The 17,608-nt window shown below is 45.2% G+C and overlaps 1 protein-coding gene across 1 annotated transcript; it reads right to left on the reverse strand.

The window, feature by feature from the left end:
* Positions 1–335: 335 nt before the first annotated feature.
* On the reverse strand, positions 336–9,746 carry LOC102284375 (pregnancy-associated glycoprotein 2). The gene is given in 11 exon segments (XM_014482408.2): positions 336–364; positions 367–481; positions 2,198–2,296; positions 2,382–2,523; positions 4,195–4,311; positions 5,246–5,319; positions 5,321–5,440; positions 6,877–6,995; positions 7,122–7,239; positions 8,203–8,344; positions 9,661–9,746. Coding segments are annotated over 11 exon segments (1,128 nt in total). The 5' UTR covers positions 9,714–9,746.
* Between the last annotated feature and the right edge of the window lie 7,862 nt (positions 9,747–17,608).

Raw genomic sequence — 17,608 nt, forward strand, 5'->3', positions numbered from 1 at the left:
TGAGATCTCTCTATCTTTCTGGTTCCTATGTACAGGATCTCCAGTGTTCTTCTGAAAAGTCTCCCTTTCCTTGAAACCAGCTGGAGTTGAGCTCCTCTCACTTGTGGTTCAGACTTGGTTCTAGATCCTCCCTGATTATGATGCACCTCCCAGACCCCAAAAAGAGGCACCCATTTGTTTTAGCACCATTAAGAGTGAAACATTTTATTCTTTACTGAGAATAGAGTTTGCAGAGCACCAAACACAGTTCACCAGCATCGCTGGGCAGGAGTGCCCTAGTGTGAGTGAGTGTGTGTTAGGAGCAGCCTGATTGATTCCTGAAACAGTCCAAGCATTTACACTGCCGGAGCCAGGCCAATCCTTCATTTTTTCGATCAAAAACTGAGAAGTACTGCCTCAGGAAGATATCACCCAGGATCCAGGTGTCTGGAGAGCTATTTTCTGTGCCCCCTTGAAAGATGCTAAGGCAGAAGTTTTGATCCTGGGGAGTTAGAGACACACACCAGTCAGCCTGTGTGCTTACCTGCTACTCCCTCCTCAATATCCAGACCTGGCATACTTCTTGGTTTTATTTCCCTTTTTTGGTAAGTATCAGGTGATTTTCTCAGCAGCTGGGGATATGAGGGTTCATCCAAAACCAAAAAGGGCCAAGACATGTGGTTGCAATATGGCAGGAGTGTGGGGAGGGGAGGATTGGGAGTTTGGAATGATCAGATGCAAAATAATATACAGAGGAATGATAAGCAACAAAGTCCTACTTCTAGAGCAAGGAACTATATTCAATATTTATTGACTAACTAATGAAAAAGAATATATATATTTGTATATGTACAGCTAAATCACTTAGCTGTGCAGCAGAACTTAAGGCAATGCTGAAGATCAGCTATACTGCAATACAGTTTTTTTAGAAAAGAACAAGAGAGTGTCTCCTAGTTCTCCTCACACTCTGTTTCTTTCCTTCTGACCCCTGCTCCTTGTTTTCTCTGCAGAGAATGTCTGTTCTTCTCCTGGGTCCCCAAAACTGCTCTTTTTTAACTTTTAATTTTGTTTTGGAGTATAGCTGATTAACAGTATTTGAGTTTCAGGTGGACAGTAAAGGGACTCAGTCATACATATACATGTATCCTTGTCCCAAAGACACCCCTCCCATCCAGGCTGCCACCTTACATTGAGCAGTGTTCCCTGTGCTATACAGTAGCTCACTGTTGGTTATACATGTTAAATACATTCAAAGCAGCGCTCACAACACATTCTTTAAGCCTTTGCTCAGCCCCTCTGAGAAGCCTGTTTGGACCCACACTCAGCCTTTGGCCACTCCAGGCTTGGCTGGGTGACTTATTCTGGTCTCCATCCCCACCTGTCGGTCCATAGTCCTCATCACCCCTAATAAGTCCCAGGGTCCCTTTGCAGAGCACTGTGGGGTGCCATTTGCATGGAACCCAGGGCAGATTTGCCTAGACCCAAGCAGGCCTCCCTATGGTGCCATGAGTCAGGGGTTTTAGAATTACTGCAATTCCCTCTCTTCCTCAAAGCCTTCTTTGAGCCCAACAGCCTGCTCTGAACTCCCACAGGGAGCTGACGTGAAGCCTCCACCCTGTGTCAGGGCTGAGCAGTCACTGTGCACCCTTTAATCACCTTAGCATCCAACCTCCCCACAGAGGGGTCAGGTAGCCCTGACTCACAGAGGGGGAAACTGGGACTTAGCAAGGGGAAGTTGCAGTCAAGGTCTAAGGTAGCCATGTAATTTATTGTAACTGGGACAATTTCAATAAGGAAAGGGAGACTGTTAATCATTATGGTGGGGGAGCACACAGGGACTGCCACCAGCCAACCCCTCTTGTCACATGTCCTATTTTAGGGATCCCTAGAGCTGACTTTCTGAGTTCCTGCATCTGAGGGGTCTAGTTGAACTGAAGATCTATGAGGGCAGAGGCCCTTAGTGTTCCCCTCTCCTTGTGACTCCCACCATGTCATCATGGAGTGGTGTCTCCATATTTATTTCAGGAGGATGGATGTCCCAGACTGTCCTCTACTCTCAAGTGGTTGATTTTGTGGGAGGTGCTGGCCCAGCCACAGGGGCTCAGCAGCATCTGCAATGGTGTGGTTTGGCCTGCAGAGGGTGCCCTCCTCCCAGCAGTAGCCCAAGGTTCCTGCAAACCCCAATTTAGAGAACAAACCCTCAGGGATGGCCCCTCACCTTGGTGATGTAGGCTTGAGGGGGCAGTGGATAGTCAATGCCATTGATGTTGAAGATGACAGGAGGCAGGGTCTTGACGGCATCACATGAAACCACATACTGTTAGAGAGAAGGAGAGAGGTTGGCCCAGAGGATCCTTATTATGTGGGGAGACTGGGAGTGACCCTGTGGCATGACCCTTCACCTCAGAACCCTGGTGCCTGGCGTTCATGAGCTTGTGGATGTTGGTGATCAGTCTTGTTGGGCCGTGGATCATTGATGTCCCGGTGTCCAAAAGGGCCTGACATCCACGAGAACAAGCAGTAACATTCCCGTTCATGCTGATGCTGAGAGACAGTAGGACAAAGCGGGCATCAGGGTCATGTGGAAAGCTCCCTCACAGCTGCCCCTCCCTGACTGTCTCCTGAACAGAGCTTCATCTCTTGCCCTGACTTTTCCTTTGCTCTTGATCACAGCACCTTCCTTGACATCCTTGAATGCAGCACTTGAATACACCAGGCTCTTTTATACCTTGACACAAGCTGGTCTTCCTTCCTAGAAGAGCCCCCTCCCTTTGACTAGCTAATTTCTCCTCATCTTCCAGATTCCAGCTTAACTGTCATGGTTCCAGGGAAGTCTTTCCCCCAGTGTGTATCAGTCTCCTCTCTTGGTTACTTTCTATAGACCCTTCCTCAGGTCTGGTGGTGGTGGTGGTTTAGTCGCCAAGTTCTCCTCATGGACAGTAGCCAGCCAGGCTCCTCTGTCCTGTTCTTTAGGCAAGAATAATCATTTTTCTCCAGAGGATATCAGACCTGTCTTGGGAGATCACTCTCTCATGACCCCTTCCTCATGTCTAGTATGTACCAAAGTGACAATTCACTCTGTGTGTGTGTCATTTCTTGTACATTTGCCTTCTTAGATGTGAGGACAAGTTTTATTCTCATCACATCCTAAAGTGCCTGGCACACAGTGGATGCACAATGCTTGTCTGTTGAATGAGTGAATGAAGACTGTGAAAATAATAATGAAGACCATCCAGAGAGGTATATCTGATGTCTCACCAACAATGGGACAAACACACAGTAAAGATGGAGGTCCCTGTGGCAGCAGATTCTCATAGGGGTGGGGAGACCTGCTGCCCTGGGAGGGGATGTCTCTGAGCAGCACCCCCTCACTGGGCTCAGACACTGAGACCCTGACCAGGTGATACCTGACTAGACACAGAACCTCAAAGGACAGGTAAGCTTTTATCTGAGGGTCAAACACAGAATCTCATCAATTATTGCCTCTTCTTTTCAAGCCACTCCTGGATCCCACCTTCCTGATTCTCTCAGTTATAACCCCTGCCCCATGTGTGCCCAGGGACGTGGGGTGTCTCTTTTTATGAGTCATTTTTGGGTCCCAAGACTGTGGCCAACCTCTCTCCACTGCTGGCTAGCTTCTCCCTAAGGAGACCAGTTTTCCCCATTTCTTCAGGACTTTCCCTGTTTTTAAACTGACATTTATCTGTGCTGAGAACTTCCTTGGTCCCATGTAGCCCTGGACAGTTGGTCATCTTATCACAGCTCTGTTCAGGCTGAGGAAATTCTCCCTGATCCTCTTTTCATCACACTGTAAAGTCCTATAACCGTGCTCCCCACCTCACACTCAGGGGTGCAGTCCTCCCACAGCTGCACAGGCCTTTCTGGACCCTGTGATGGACCCTGTTCAGAGCCCTGGGCAGGAGGCCTGGGGTGATTATGAACCCATGGGTGGTTTGTGTATCTTTGTGTTTCTGTGTTTGTTTATGTGTGTATTCATATGTGGCTCTGTGTGTACTTGTGTGTCTCTGGCTGGTTATGCATTTTTATATGTGCCTACTAGTGTCTTTGCATGTGTGCCTGTGTGTCTGTCTGTGTTGTAGTGGTTGGTGTGTATGTCTGTTGATTGTGTGTCTGGGAGTGCATTTGTGTGTCTGTCTGTGTCCATGTACAGATGTGGGAGCATCACTTGGGGTGACCCAGAGAGGAGAGGCTTACTGGTTCATGCTTATCTGCCAGTGGCGAGTTTGGGACACTGGTATCCAGTTGAGCTCTCCCTTGTAGTAGCGGTGGTCCACCCCACCAAACATCACCACACTGCCCTCCGGCTTGCATCTGTAGAGAGAGGAGAGGGGGAGATCTTTGAGGACAGTAACAACAGCACTGTCTGAGAGCTGTGCTTGTCCACCCATCAAGGCCCTAATAAGGCCCCATGTACAGATGCAGAAATCGAGGTCTAGGAGCAATTGAGAACCAGACTGAGGTTGGTCGCTGGCTAATGAGTGGCACAAAGGAGGTTAGAAGCCTGGGCCACCTGGCTAGGTCTCTATCCATTCAGTCTTCAGAAGAGGCCCTGGACCTCCTGTGACCTGAGTGCTCAGAGATACCCTCAGAGGTCAGTGTGCTGAAGGGTTTTGGCTTCCCCCTTGTCCAGCCTGTATTTTTTTCAGAAAAATCAAGGCCTGAAAACACCAAGGGTGTGGCTTCAAGTCACCCAGGGTTGGCTTCACTGGCCTGTGACCTGTGCTGTCCATTGGGCCCCACACTCAGCAGGGCCCCCACCTCTGCTCTCCCTGTCTTGAAATTCCCAATAGTTGTTGAAAAAAGAAAGTCCCACACTTTTGTTTTGGGTCCCACTCTTTCATTTTGCACTGACTCCTGAAAATTGTTTAGCTGGTCCTGGGTGCCCAGTGAAATGTTAGTGAGAAGGAAAGATTTCCACCTTCCCTCTCTTTCCTTCCATGTCAAATTCATCAGCAAATCCTGTTGCCTTTTCTTCCAACTTGTATCCTGACACCTTGCATTAGTCTTCCTTTTGGCTCACCCCCTACACCAAGCCCCAGCTCTTGCATCCAGGAGCATGGTTGTGTACCAATAAAACTTTATTTATAAAAGCCAGTGGTGAAGCCAGGTGGGGCCCTGGGGCCATAGTTATCCTGGGTTAGATTATCTCTCAGGATACTTCTGTATCAATTGTTGCATAATTTTCATGCAACTGAAAGCATCTTAAAACTAATTTGGAGAGAGGGATTGTCCAGCTCAGACTTACGTGTTCAAGTAGAAGGCAAAGACAGGCTCAGAAAAGGCACCTTGCGACCACAAGTTGTCAAAGATGGGGATGGATACCTTTGATGCTGATGGAGGGAAAGGCCAAGCCCAGGACGCCATCAAAGGGTGCACCATCAAACCCATATTCCTCCTGGCTTAGGCCAAACGACTGTTTAAGGCTAACAAGGTTCCCGATCTGTGGGCGAGAAGAGTGTTCCCACATAAAGGTTTGTTAAGTGGGTCTAGGCTTGGGCTGAGGAAGAGATGCCATTAGCACTGCAGAGATCCATGGGGGTCTTTAAAAGTGTCCTCTGACTGTGACTTTCAGATTTTTCATTTTCAGCCTGGAGAAGGAAAGACCCACTCCATTGTTCTGGTCTGTGGATTTAGACAGGGTACTCAGGGCTGGTGCACTGGCATGATTCTAGGGATGGGATGGGGAGTGGGTCTCAGGTTGGGGAACACAGGAACACCCATGACTGATTCATGTCAATGTATAGCAAAAACCATTACAATACTGTAAAGTAATTTAGGTTCAATTAAAATGGGTAAATAAAATAAAACATCTGCCCCTCTGAAAAACACCGTCTGAGTGAGTCAAACTGGCCTCATGCCTTCTGTACAGGTGGGGCAACCAAGAGTCAGGCCAGGACCCAATGGTGTCCCCTTGTGGACAAAATGAGTAAAGAGCAGGAGAGCCTTCTCTGGCGTCTCTCTGAACTGATGACAGAAATGGACTGAATTGATGGTAATGTATTTTGGGTTCTGCATCTGCCCAGAAAGACAGAAGTCCATTATACAATGTTGCTGGCAGGGTTCTTATGAAATTACTGCCTGGGAAATACCTTTTGGGGGTATATGTGTGTTTGTGTGAGTGTGTATGAGAGAGAGAGAGAGAGAAAATAAAAGAGAAATGTGAACTACTCAGGTACTTTGGGGGAGGGAGGCTATAGGTTTTATTAGACTCCCAAAGGCCCCTCAGTCCCTCCTTCTTATCCGTCTGGAGAACACAGTGCTTGATTTATCAGGCCCACCTTTCCCCCAAACACCCACCACCACATCTCTGCCCCTCCTGATTATCCACCCTGGATACCTGAAGTGCTTGACTGCACCCAGGGTCCCCAGATCAGTTTTATCCTTTCCCCAAACACCCACCACCAGCTTCAGTCCTGACAAGCCAGCCCAGCTCCACCGCTTACCACACCTGTGACCTCAGCAAGCCCTTGCTGTCTGCATCAGTTTCCTCATCTGTATCATTAGCTAATCAACGCACCTGCTGTGTGGGGTTGTTGCAGGTTTAAACAAGTTATTACCACGAAAGTGCCTGGCACAGTCTGAGAATATAAAAGTTGGTGCTTTTCCCCCTCTTCTGGCTCCCAGCAAAATGAACCCTGAGCTGCTCATGGGCAGAGGAGCTGCAAGTCCACAGCCCAAGCAACTCTCTGTGTTAGCTAATCCATTTGTTTGTGTGTCACTATGGAGACTGTCTCCCAGGGACAGGATCCTGTGGGTAAGATGGCCAATATCTATGGGAGTTAGGGTAGGATGGTCCTGCCAGCTGGTCCTGTATCTGTTTTGTAAGCAGTGGTCACTCCATAGTCAGTCCTGACTCAGCTTTTGTTTCCACATTACCCGAACGGTGTCAGAGCCAAGAAATCCCTGAATTATCCCAGATCCATAGAAGATGGTGATAGGCGAGCCTGCTTCCCGGAAGCTGGAAGAATTTTGAGGATTGAAGGTTTTGTGTGTATCTGCAGACACAAGAGATGAGTGTCAGTCAGGTGCCAAGGGTGGAGGGAGATTCAGGGTGGAGAGAAGGGTGGAGAAGGGTGGAGGGCAAGTAAAAGATGGGTGGGTTGGAGGGTGTTTGTACTCACAACAGGCTGGACTGACACAGCTGATGGAAGGCACCCACAAGTTAGCTGAGCCTGTGTCAAAGACGACCCGGAACTCCTGAGGGGGTGTTCCAATGGTGATGTTACCCACGTAGGCAGTCTGTGGGGACCAAGATGGGTGGGTTAGTGCAGATCTGGCTCCCCTCGATTCCCACACTGCTGCCTCCCTCTGGGTGTCACATGTCTTCTGAGATCACTTTCCAATCACCATGCAGCTCACAGCCTTTGTTCTCAGAGGTGCCTGCATTTGATATTTTTTCTTGCACCACGTGGTGTGTGGGATATTCACTCTATGACCAGGGGTTGAAAAAGTACCTCCTGCATTTGAAGCCCAGAGTCATAAGCACTGGACCTCCAGGGAAGTCCTGGTGCCTTCATTTGAGAAGCTCTCTAGTCTCCTCTTCAAACCCAGTCTGTGCACACCCTTCTCCAGGAGGGTCTCCTTGATCAATCCCAGCCACTCCCTCTAAACTCAGACAACATCCAATAAACACTGCACAGGTGACCCTTTCATTTGTCATATATTTACTCTTTGCCTATCCCTCAGGCTGCCTGCACAATCTTGAAGACAAAATGTGCTCTTTTTTCTAATCTAATAACAACATCCACAGTGTTAGATTCTTATGGCCTTACACAGAATAAGGATTCAGTAACTTTTTCCTGCTGTTATTCTTGCATCTGTGGAAGTTGAATTCTTCTGCCTGGGGATTCACAATTGCTTTGCAGTTGGCTTTATCTTTTGACTAGAGATGGCTCACCCTTCATCTGTAACTGAGTGGCTCACTTAGTTCAGAAGGAACAATCTCCCTCAAACTAATGACACATCTTTGACACAGAAATGGATGTTTACCTGCCACCTGGTCATTGCTGGGCCCAGTCACCACAGACCAAGAGTTGTGGATGAGAATGCCTTCTCCTCTGGAATGGGGTTCCTGTTCCCCAGTGTTTCTGCCTCCTGCAGGAGCCCCAGCCCCAACATCCCATCTGCCACCTCCAGAAGAACCTCAGTGCTAGGCCAGAGCACCAGGGGGCGCTGTGAGAGCCATCCTCCCAACAAACTCACATCCAGATAGTTCCTCAGCGGGTGAATAGTTATTTTGGAGTCATTCTTGGACAGTCTGTAAGCTTGTTCCTCCAGGAAATTGTTCAGCAAGTTTTTTTCCCTCAGGGTTTCTCGCAAGGTCTTCATTTTCTTTAGAGGCAAACTTTCACGGAGGATTAGGAAAAGAAACAAAGGAGAAGATACCATTAGCTGTCTGTGTTAAGGTATAACTGTCATTGTAATACACTGTGTATTTTCCAAGCATTTTTATGAATGTCACCTTATTATCAGAATGCCATGCAAATACCATGGCAAGGGTGTAGGTTTAAATACAGGTTCTGTTGTGTAACATTGGGTAAGACCATTTGGATTCTCAGCTTACCCCTGGGTAAAAAGGTGGAATGTAATGATTCCCATCCTCCATATAGAAAATTTGGGAGATAAATGAAGTGATGGATATAATGTATCTGATATATAGTGAATCTCAACAATGACAGCTGTTAGTATTCCTATTGCCATCCCACTGTATTGTTCTCAGGAAGCTCAGGGAAGAAGGTTGTAGAAGGGGATCATTATCCTAATTTTATGGGGAAAGAATCTGAAATTCAAAGAGTTTGTCACTTGGCTGTGGTCACACTGCTTTCAGATATAAAACAATGTAGAAGTAGCTCTCCCAATCTTTCTCCAATAGAAATGGAACAGAGGGTTGAGAGAAGAATCCAGAAGATAGGAAACAAATTAGGGAAATTAAGAGGCTAAAGAAGCAAGGATGAGTCAAAACTGAAAAATTAAAAGAAGAGAAAACAACATGGAGAGATCTGCACTCACAGAGACTTCCAAGAAAGAGATGGAGAGATAAATTAGAGAGATGCCGAGATGCAGACATAGACATATACACACTGAAGTAGAGAGAGAACAGAGAGGACACCTAGAATAAAATGTACAAAAATGCTATTCCACAGGACCACACATACATTTGTACAGGTTGTGCACTAAACAATTGCAAGGTCTTCCATTTTCAGCAGGTCACCACATGATGGGGTCCCAAGAGTTATGCAACCATGCAAACCTACACCTCAACCCTTGGGACCCACAGTTTCTATAGCAAGATGTCTGCATGCGTGCTAAGCCCCTTCAGTCATGTCCAACTCTATATGACCCTATGGACCACAGCCTGCCAGGCTCCTCTGCCTGTGGGATTCTCCAGGCAAAAATATTGGAGTGGGTTGCCATGTCCTTCTCCAGGGGATATTCCCGACCCAGGGATTGAACCTGCATCTCTTACATCTCCTATATTTGCACGTGGGTCCTTTACCATTAGCACTACCTGTGAAGCCCAAGGCTAAAGAAGCAAGAATAAGTACCTATAGAAGGTGCTTATCAATAAGTAAGAGTTGAACCTTAAGACTATCAGGGAAATATTCCATTTCTTTCTAACCCAGAAAGGAAGATGATGCCACTTACAGTCCCCATACTTACATGATTATGCACTCTGAGAGGGCCACCAGCCCGAGGAGCACAAGCCACTTCATGCTTCTTTCCTGGCTCCAAGTACTCAGGGAAGCTTTAGTTCCTTGACATGCAGTGGTGACCAGGAGCTTCTAGTTATATGTGCTCTAACCTGCCCTAATTGTCCGCTTTAGGGCACTAATGGATCTGATAAAATACAAAGTTCTTGATAAAATTTTTATCTCCATCATTGTCTTTGGTGAATGATCTTAGAAAATTCTTCAGAATACAGAGAATTCTACTGTGATCTCTTCCTTGAGGCTTGGCTGGAAAACCAAAATGAAGTGCATGGACATCTAGGTGTGGAGAAACTTGCCAACCTGGAGAAAATAACTGCTAAGAACACCATAAAAATGAATACAGGGGCCATGCTAGACATTCATGATCTCACGTGGTCTGCTTTGCCACTTCATGAGGTATGGTTTGCTGTCCTCATTGGAGAGCTGATTGCTAGGAGGAAAAGAGGTCAAATGGAAAAGTGGAGGCTTGAGAGGCAGCCCAAGGACATATGAGTGGCTTTAGGTAGTGGGTGTAATGGCAGAGATCAGGGGCACCTATGATGTCAATCTGCATCAAAGATTTAGGGCAGAGCAGTATTTCAATTGCATGATTTCAGTATTGGAAGAAGTGCCATATGCATCCACAAGATATTTTATATCAACAGGGAAGACACATGTGCTGGTGTCTGAGTTAGATGGTGGAAAGTCAAAGTTGATCAAGACACAAGTGGTATTTATCTTAATCGAGCTATCAGTCTAGTTCTTACAAACTCATGGTCCAGGAGGCAAGAGAAATGATACAAAGCCTAGGCAGCCGTGCTCAACACTGGGCAGCACATGCCTTTCCACTGGGAGCAGCCTCTCCTCCACTTCAGCCATGCTGGAAAGTGGGTCAGTTGGCCATGTTTTTGAGAGAAGTCAAAAGTTTGGATATTTATGTGCAAGTTCATGATTTTAATGTTAGTAACTAATTTTTATCCCCCCAAACAGATTGGGAGCCAAATTTCCACCACAGTGGGCTGGATTCAGCCTTCAGTCTATGCAGGTTTTATTTCTGGCCTAGAAGTAGAAGTGCAGTGGGGACAGAGATGGATTTAATTCAAGTTGGTTGATTTAAATGAGACTGAATGTATATTAAACATTTTAGTTTTCTTTCTATTTACAAAGAAAGATCACCAGGGACATATCAATCAATGACCTTAATAATGTCAGTTTGCTGAGGATAAATAGATAGATGTCTGATATAAGTCTCCAGTAGGGTCCATGCCATGAAAAATTTTGACTGCCAAACAAAACACAGAAAAAATAATTTTGAAGTATCTTATCAATCAAAGAAGGCAAAGAAAACCACACCAGTCTGGGCTCCAACCCAGACTGAGATGAACAGGGCTATCTGTTAAACTGTTACCACAGCCAAAGGAAAGACAATCGTGTTTCCTGGCTCTTCCAGGAAAATACTCCCAGGGCCTATTCTTGCATGAGATCTATCCTGGATTGTCCCTTGGATACAACAACAGGGGCCTGGTCTGGACACCAGGTGTGTATAGATGGGGCACAATGTCATAACCCTCATTTTTGCAAATTGTTTAAATCCAGTTTTGATGGTTCAGTCTTTACAGAGGGAATATGATAGCATCTAACAAATGACACACACATTTGCTCTTTAACTCAGCAATTCTATTCCTAGGGATCTACCCAATGACACATTGGTGAAAATATAAAAAGCTATATGCACAAGCTATCTTTTACACATTGTTTTTAAAATCAAAATATCAGCAACATACCTGAAGTGACCATCCATGGGGGAATCTGCAACAAGACACAGGTCATCCCAACACCGGGGTATAATGTGGATGAAGGAGTAGTGGAATGGGTGACATTGTCAACTGTGTATTTAGCTTTTTAAAAAAAGAGGTCCAAAAAAGTTCTTAGAGTTTGTTGCTTCTTATACACATGTATATCTATTTTCATTTAGAAAGAGTAAAAGAATTAGCCAAAAACAACTAAAATGTAATTTATAGATGAGGGGCAGGGAAGTGAGATTTTTCTTGTTTTATGCTTTGATTTGCAGCCATGAAAATGTGTTATAGAATCAAAAAGTAATCACATGTGTCAAAATTGAGAACAAAGACTAATAATAAGTCTAATCGTAACAAGTTGGTGACTAGCTGCACCTATCAAAACATTGCTTGAGTTGCTATAAAATTCAGAATTATGACTCTACATTCAGAATACTGAATGTACTCTGGCTGAGCAAGGTTTGGTTTGAGACAAGCCTATAATCAAGGGATTTGTTCCCTCTTTGATGCTCAAAAAGATCTTGGAGCTTTGAATGACTAATGAATGAGAGAAGGGAACCAGTCATGTTCTTTGGGGACTTTGCTTTATGGATCTGCTTGGAGAAAAAGGACAGACACACAGGACAAGCCTGGACATCTCTGGGTCTCAGCTGGTTGTGAGTTGAGTTCCAGCCACCAGACTTCAGGGTCAGGTGCTGATGTTCTTCACAAGCCACCTTCAGAGAAGGAATAGAGGAAAGATATTTTGCCCAGAGAGCAGTGTAGTCAGCTGATCAAGGGATCACACAAGGCAAGATGGGACAAGAGCTTTTGTTTGTCTCTTGGCTCTATCAGTTCCCTGGAGTTTCCACCCCTGAGGACAAGCACACAGAGATAGCCAGAGTCACTGGTGATGCCCCTGGCACCTGATGCCTCTGGTGATAACCAGTTTGTGTACACAGCCCTGGGCCCAGAGCTGACTCAGCCCTGTGAAAGCACCAGGGTCTCCCTTCCGGGGACGATGAGATGGTTCATTGCTGGCAACTTACAAGTAAAGTATGTAATAGGTCCTGGTTAGTGACTTGTGGCCAAGTTCCAAGCATGAATGCAATATTTGAAGTGGAAAAGTAGCTATTCATTAAGCTTGTTTACCTTGGTCCTTTACAGTGACTGTTTTTCTCACATCTAGAAAGTTCTCCCAGCTTTTTGCATTGCTGGTGTCTTTACAATGTTTAGCATCATCTAATGTGCCTCCCTCAGGCAGGCCTTCCCTGGCCACTCCAATCTCACAAGCACAGAGCCTGATCCATTCAAAGAGCCCATAGACACTGACTGCACTTCTCTCTGTGCTTTCAATGGGCACCTTTAGAGCTTGAAATTGTCCCCGATTTAAAGATGACAAAACTGAAGTTGAGAGGGGTTAAGCATCTCCATGAAGGACATAGAGCCTGAGAGTGTTAGAGGCAAGATGTGAATCCAGGTCTGTCTGACTGCTAATACAGCTGCTTCTTAGTCCTGGGCTTAGGGGACCTGAAAGTAATGTAGAGAGGACAAGAGGGTGGGGCATGGAGGGTGGCACTGAGAAAGGACCTCACAAACTGGGGCTCTGACCTGGGACATTGTCTTCTGGGGATGCAGACTGTGGACCCTTCACCATCTGCAGAGTCACCGGTTGCCATGGCAGGGGGAGGGGTATGTGCTGATTCACGGACTGATTGTTGTGAGTAAAAAGTACTGCCTGCCCTTTGTGTTGCTGTTTAGTCTCTCAGTCGTGTCTGACTCTTTTGTGACTCCCATGAACTGTAGTCCACCAGGCTCCTCTGTGCATGAAATTTCCCAATACAGGAGTGGATTGGCTTTTCCCCCTCCATGACATCTACACATAACCTTACTCAAGGGGCTTGAATGTTCAGAATTTTGACTCTACATTCAGACTGATGTTTCAGCTTCCTGTTGGGGGAGCTGAAATGTCAAAGTGACACCACTGTATCTGCACAAATACCACCCCTCCCCATTTTTCTTTTGACACTGCAATAGTCTGAAAATCTCAAAGGATTCTATGGAGGAAGGAGAAGAATGGGAACTATGTTCTCTCCATCCTGGAGGGGAAACACTATTGAACTTGAGTTAAAGACAAAGGTATATGACACAGCTTACAAAATGAGAGTGAGCAGAGCACTTAAGAAGAGCGTTAGAGCCATATGGCCTGCATTCAAATTCCAGCTTGGCCATCTACTGGTTATGTTTCCTTGGACAAACTACTTACTGTTTTCTATCTTTAAATACAGAATAAAAGCAGAACCAACTGAGTTAATATGTGTAGGGTGCTTTGATTCATGGTAAGTGCCATATGAGTTTTACATAAAGTGTGGATTGAAAAAATACAGCACAATGTGAGAGCTTTGAGTAAAGTTTTATTTGGGACAAACAAGGACTACAGCCAGGGAGATGGCCTCTCAGTTAGCTCTGAGGAGCTTCACTGAAGAGGTGAGGAGAGGGAGGTCAGTGTGCATTTTATTGGTGAAGAGGGTACAGGCAGGCAAGCACACATTTTGGCAGAAGTTTGTTGCTAGTGAGAAAGACCAGTTGTCTATGTTAACAATTTTAGTGCTTTTTTAGATATGGGATTATACAAGATATCAAGCACATCAAATCTTTTTAAAAATATTTTTTTGAAGTGTTCTTCTTCTAGTTTCCCAGAGCACTGGGTACCTCATTCCTGACCTCTGCCCTGAAACTCCTTTCATGGTGTGCTGAAAATAAGTGACATCAGTGGCTAGTGACTCCATCCTTGTAGTGCCAGATGGTGAGGAACATTGTTTAGTTGGCAAAGTTAAACAGGTACGTGGGACTCAAATTCATACCTGTTCCACCTGCTGTATGTGAGGAGCTTGTCCAGGACTAGGGAGCCTCTTCAGGGTCATGTCATGATTTGGGCAATCATCTGGTTTTCTCTCTGGCTTCCAGATGAAGAATCAAAACCAATAGATCAGAAGAGACTTGGCCAAGCTCACTGCAGACCAAGGGATGTTAGTGACAAATCAGGGACTGGGCCTCAGGCAAGTCAGAGTCCTGAGTCAGCCTCTTGAAAGCTGTGTGAGCTCTGTGTGGGGCTGTCCATCTGTGGATTGAATGGGCTGCATTGAGGGCCCCCAAGTCTGATGGGTTTAAGTGGAGGCTGTTTGACCTACAGCTGCTCTGGGGCCTGCCTTGGGACTGCTGCCTGGAGGAGAGGCAACTTTTTTCCTTCTAACATCTAGCTTGGCCCAAAGTGTTTGGGAACTTTGTTTGACCTCCTGGAGCCTTATAAAACCAGATGCCAGTGGGGATGAAAAGCCTGATGTCTTGGCTGATCGGTTGGTAAACAGTCACATCAGACCCTGCATATTCAGATTCACAGAACTCAATAAAGAATTATGTTTAGCAAAGATGATGGATGGGAGAGGGGCCCAAACTCAGAGACCCCATGAATTGCAGCCTGGCCTGTCTTCCCAGGTTCACTAAGACTCAGTTGGTAGTGAATCCAATCACATCACACCCTGCATCTACCTCCCAGCATCAAAGTCTTTTCAACAGAACTCAACAAAGAAGTTTCATGTTCACAAAGAAAAGATATCCTTCAGAATGGACTGGTTGAGGATCCAAGGGAAATCAACAGTTTGACAGTTTAAAAATCAATTATATACTACTAGTCCAATATAAAATATACAAATAAAATAGAAAATCAGCAAGGACCTTTTGCATAGCACAGGAATTCTACTTAGTATTCTGTAATAACCTGTATGGGAAAGGAATCTAAGAAGAATGATACATGGATATGTATAAGGGAATTAGTTTCCCATACTACTAATACTAATACAAACTATAAATCAACTATACTCTAATATAAATTAAAACCTAAATTTTTGAAAAAGTAAACTCTAGAGATCTGTGGGGCTCTTTTGACTCGCAACGCTCCTGACGTGATGCTGGAGTGGACAGAGGAGGTGCAGGACACCTGACACTATCTCAGGTTGCAATTTCCCTGTCTTTGGTGTACTTCACCTTCTAGTGGGCACTTGTGACTTGTTGTTGGAGGATCTAATACCCATAGACACCAGCTGGGTGCTACTTGAAGGCTGAGAGGTAGGTGCTGCTGGGACTGTGAAAGCCCAGTTCCCTAGCCTTAGGCTGGGGCACTTTTGAGGCACAATTTATGTTCCAGAGTTTCCTGTGGGAACAGGCTGCAGCTTCCCTCTCTGAGCTTTCCCTGAAATCAGACCCAGGCTGATTTCATCCTTTTCCTGTCCTACTTCCCCTGTGACCTCACTTGTTTCTTTGGGAGAGATTTATTTTTTTAAATTCTTGGCTGCACTGGGTCTTCATTGCTGCTCAGGATTTCTCTATTTGCACTAAGAAGTGGCTCCTCTGTCATTGCAGTGCACTGGCTTTTCATTCCAGTGACTTCTCTTGTTGCAGATCACAGGCTCTAGGGTATACAGGCTCAATAGTTGTGGCTCACCCCATGTGCTCTGTGGCACATGGAATCTTCCAGAACTATATCTCCAATGCATATCTCTTGCACTGGAGGTGGACTCCTAACCACTGGATCAAAATGGAAGTCCTTCTGGGAGGAACTTTGAAATAAATCACGTTTACATGAAACCTGGCATCATGGCCTATTTGTGGAGAGATAAGATTGTCCCGTGCTTCAGGCAACCCCCTGAGACCAGGACTGATTTAGTTTCCCCTGCCAAGTGTTCCTACAGCACCTTGAAGCTGTCCCTGCCATATGGCTTTGTCCTTGCTTGTTTCTGAAACCCATGGTCTATCTTCTGGAGAGCAGGGCTCTCATTTGACTCACTTGCAAGTAAATGTGACTAGATATTGTCTCTATACACCAGACTCTAATGTCAGAAGAAGGCTAATACAAAGATCAGTTATTAGATTATGAATGCTAGGTTACAAGTTCAACTGCTGTAATCAAACCCTAAATAACATTGTCTTAAATAGAATACAATTTCATTTCCCTTTCATATAATAATAGTCTAGGTTACTCCACAGTGATGGGGACCCACTTCTTTCTTCTTGCTTTGCCATCTTCCACATGTAATACTTATCTCTGGTCTGATATGGTTGCTCCAGCTCCTGTCATTACATCTGCATTCAAGCTAGAGAGAGAAAGAAGGGGAAGCAGGATATGTCCCTTTTGTTTGAGGCACAACCAGAAATTATAAAATTACTTTCACTCATTTCTTACTGGTTGCAATGAAGTCACAGAGGCATTTTATTGAAATGGCTAGGAAAAGGAATTTTTATCTGGGTCACCCTACACTAGGTGTTTAGTGACCTGTTAACACTGTTGCTTCAGTGAAGAAGTGCTGACTTACTCTATGAAGGTATAAAACCTCAAATTCTATGACTTCTCTTATGTAAGGTTTATTTCTCACTCACATCTGTCATGGGTGGGAGGGAGCCCTGCTCATCACAGTCTTTCAGGGAGGAAAGCAGATGGAGACTCCCTCTGAATGCAGGGGAAGGGAGTGTGTGGCAAATTAGATTCTGGTCCTTAAAGGGTTTCACTTGGAAGTGACATATCACCTCTACTAAATTCCATTGGCTGAAGTAACTTCCACGGTCATGGCAAATCTGGGGTGGTGGGTACACAGAAGGGCAGGGGCATGTGATCCTACTGAAGAACATTCAAGATGAGCAACAAGGGCCACCACCTTTCATTCATGTCCCTGTGCTTCACTCTTCTTTGGTTCTCTCCACCCTGCTCTCAGCCTCTTTTGGCCTGTAGATATGGATTTGGATAAGACTATCAGAGAGGGCATATACTAGGCTGTTAATAAGTGTGGAATTCAAGCAAAAATAAGTAAATAAACACAAAAAATCCAAAACTATAAGAAATTACAAATTTGCATTTATACAAGATTAGGTGTATGTGTGGTTTATGCATCAATTTAATAAAATTATAAAAGAAAGAAAAAATTTAAATATAAATTCATTCACTAACCCAACAAAACAATAATGAAGCTGTACCACATTAACTACATACTATTAACAAATTTAAGTTTATACGCACATTGCAAAAACCTAAAAGTACCATACTTTGGCCACTTGATGAGAAGAACTGACTCATTGGAATATACCCTGATG

Source organism: Bos mutus, chromosome 29 (assembly GCF_027580195.1).
Source record: "Bos mutus isolate GX-2022 chromosome 29, NWIPB_WYAK_1.1, whole genome shotgun sequence".
Lineage (NCBI taxonomy): Eukaryota > Metazoa > Chordata > Mammalia > Artiodactyla > Bovidae > Bos > Bos mutus.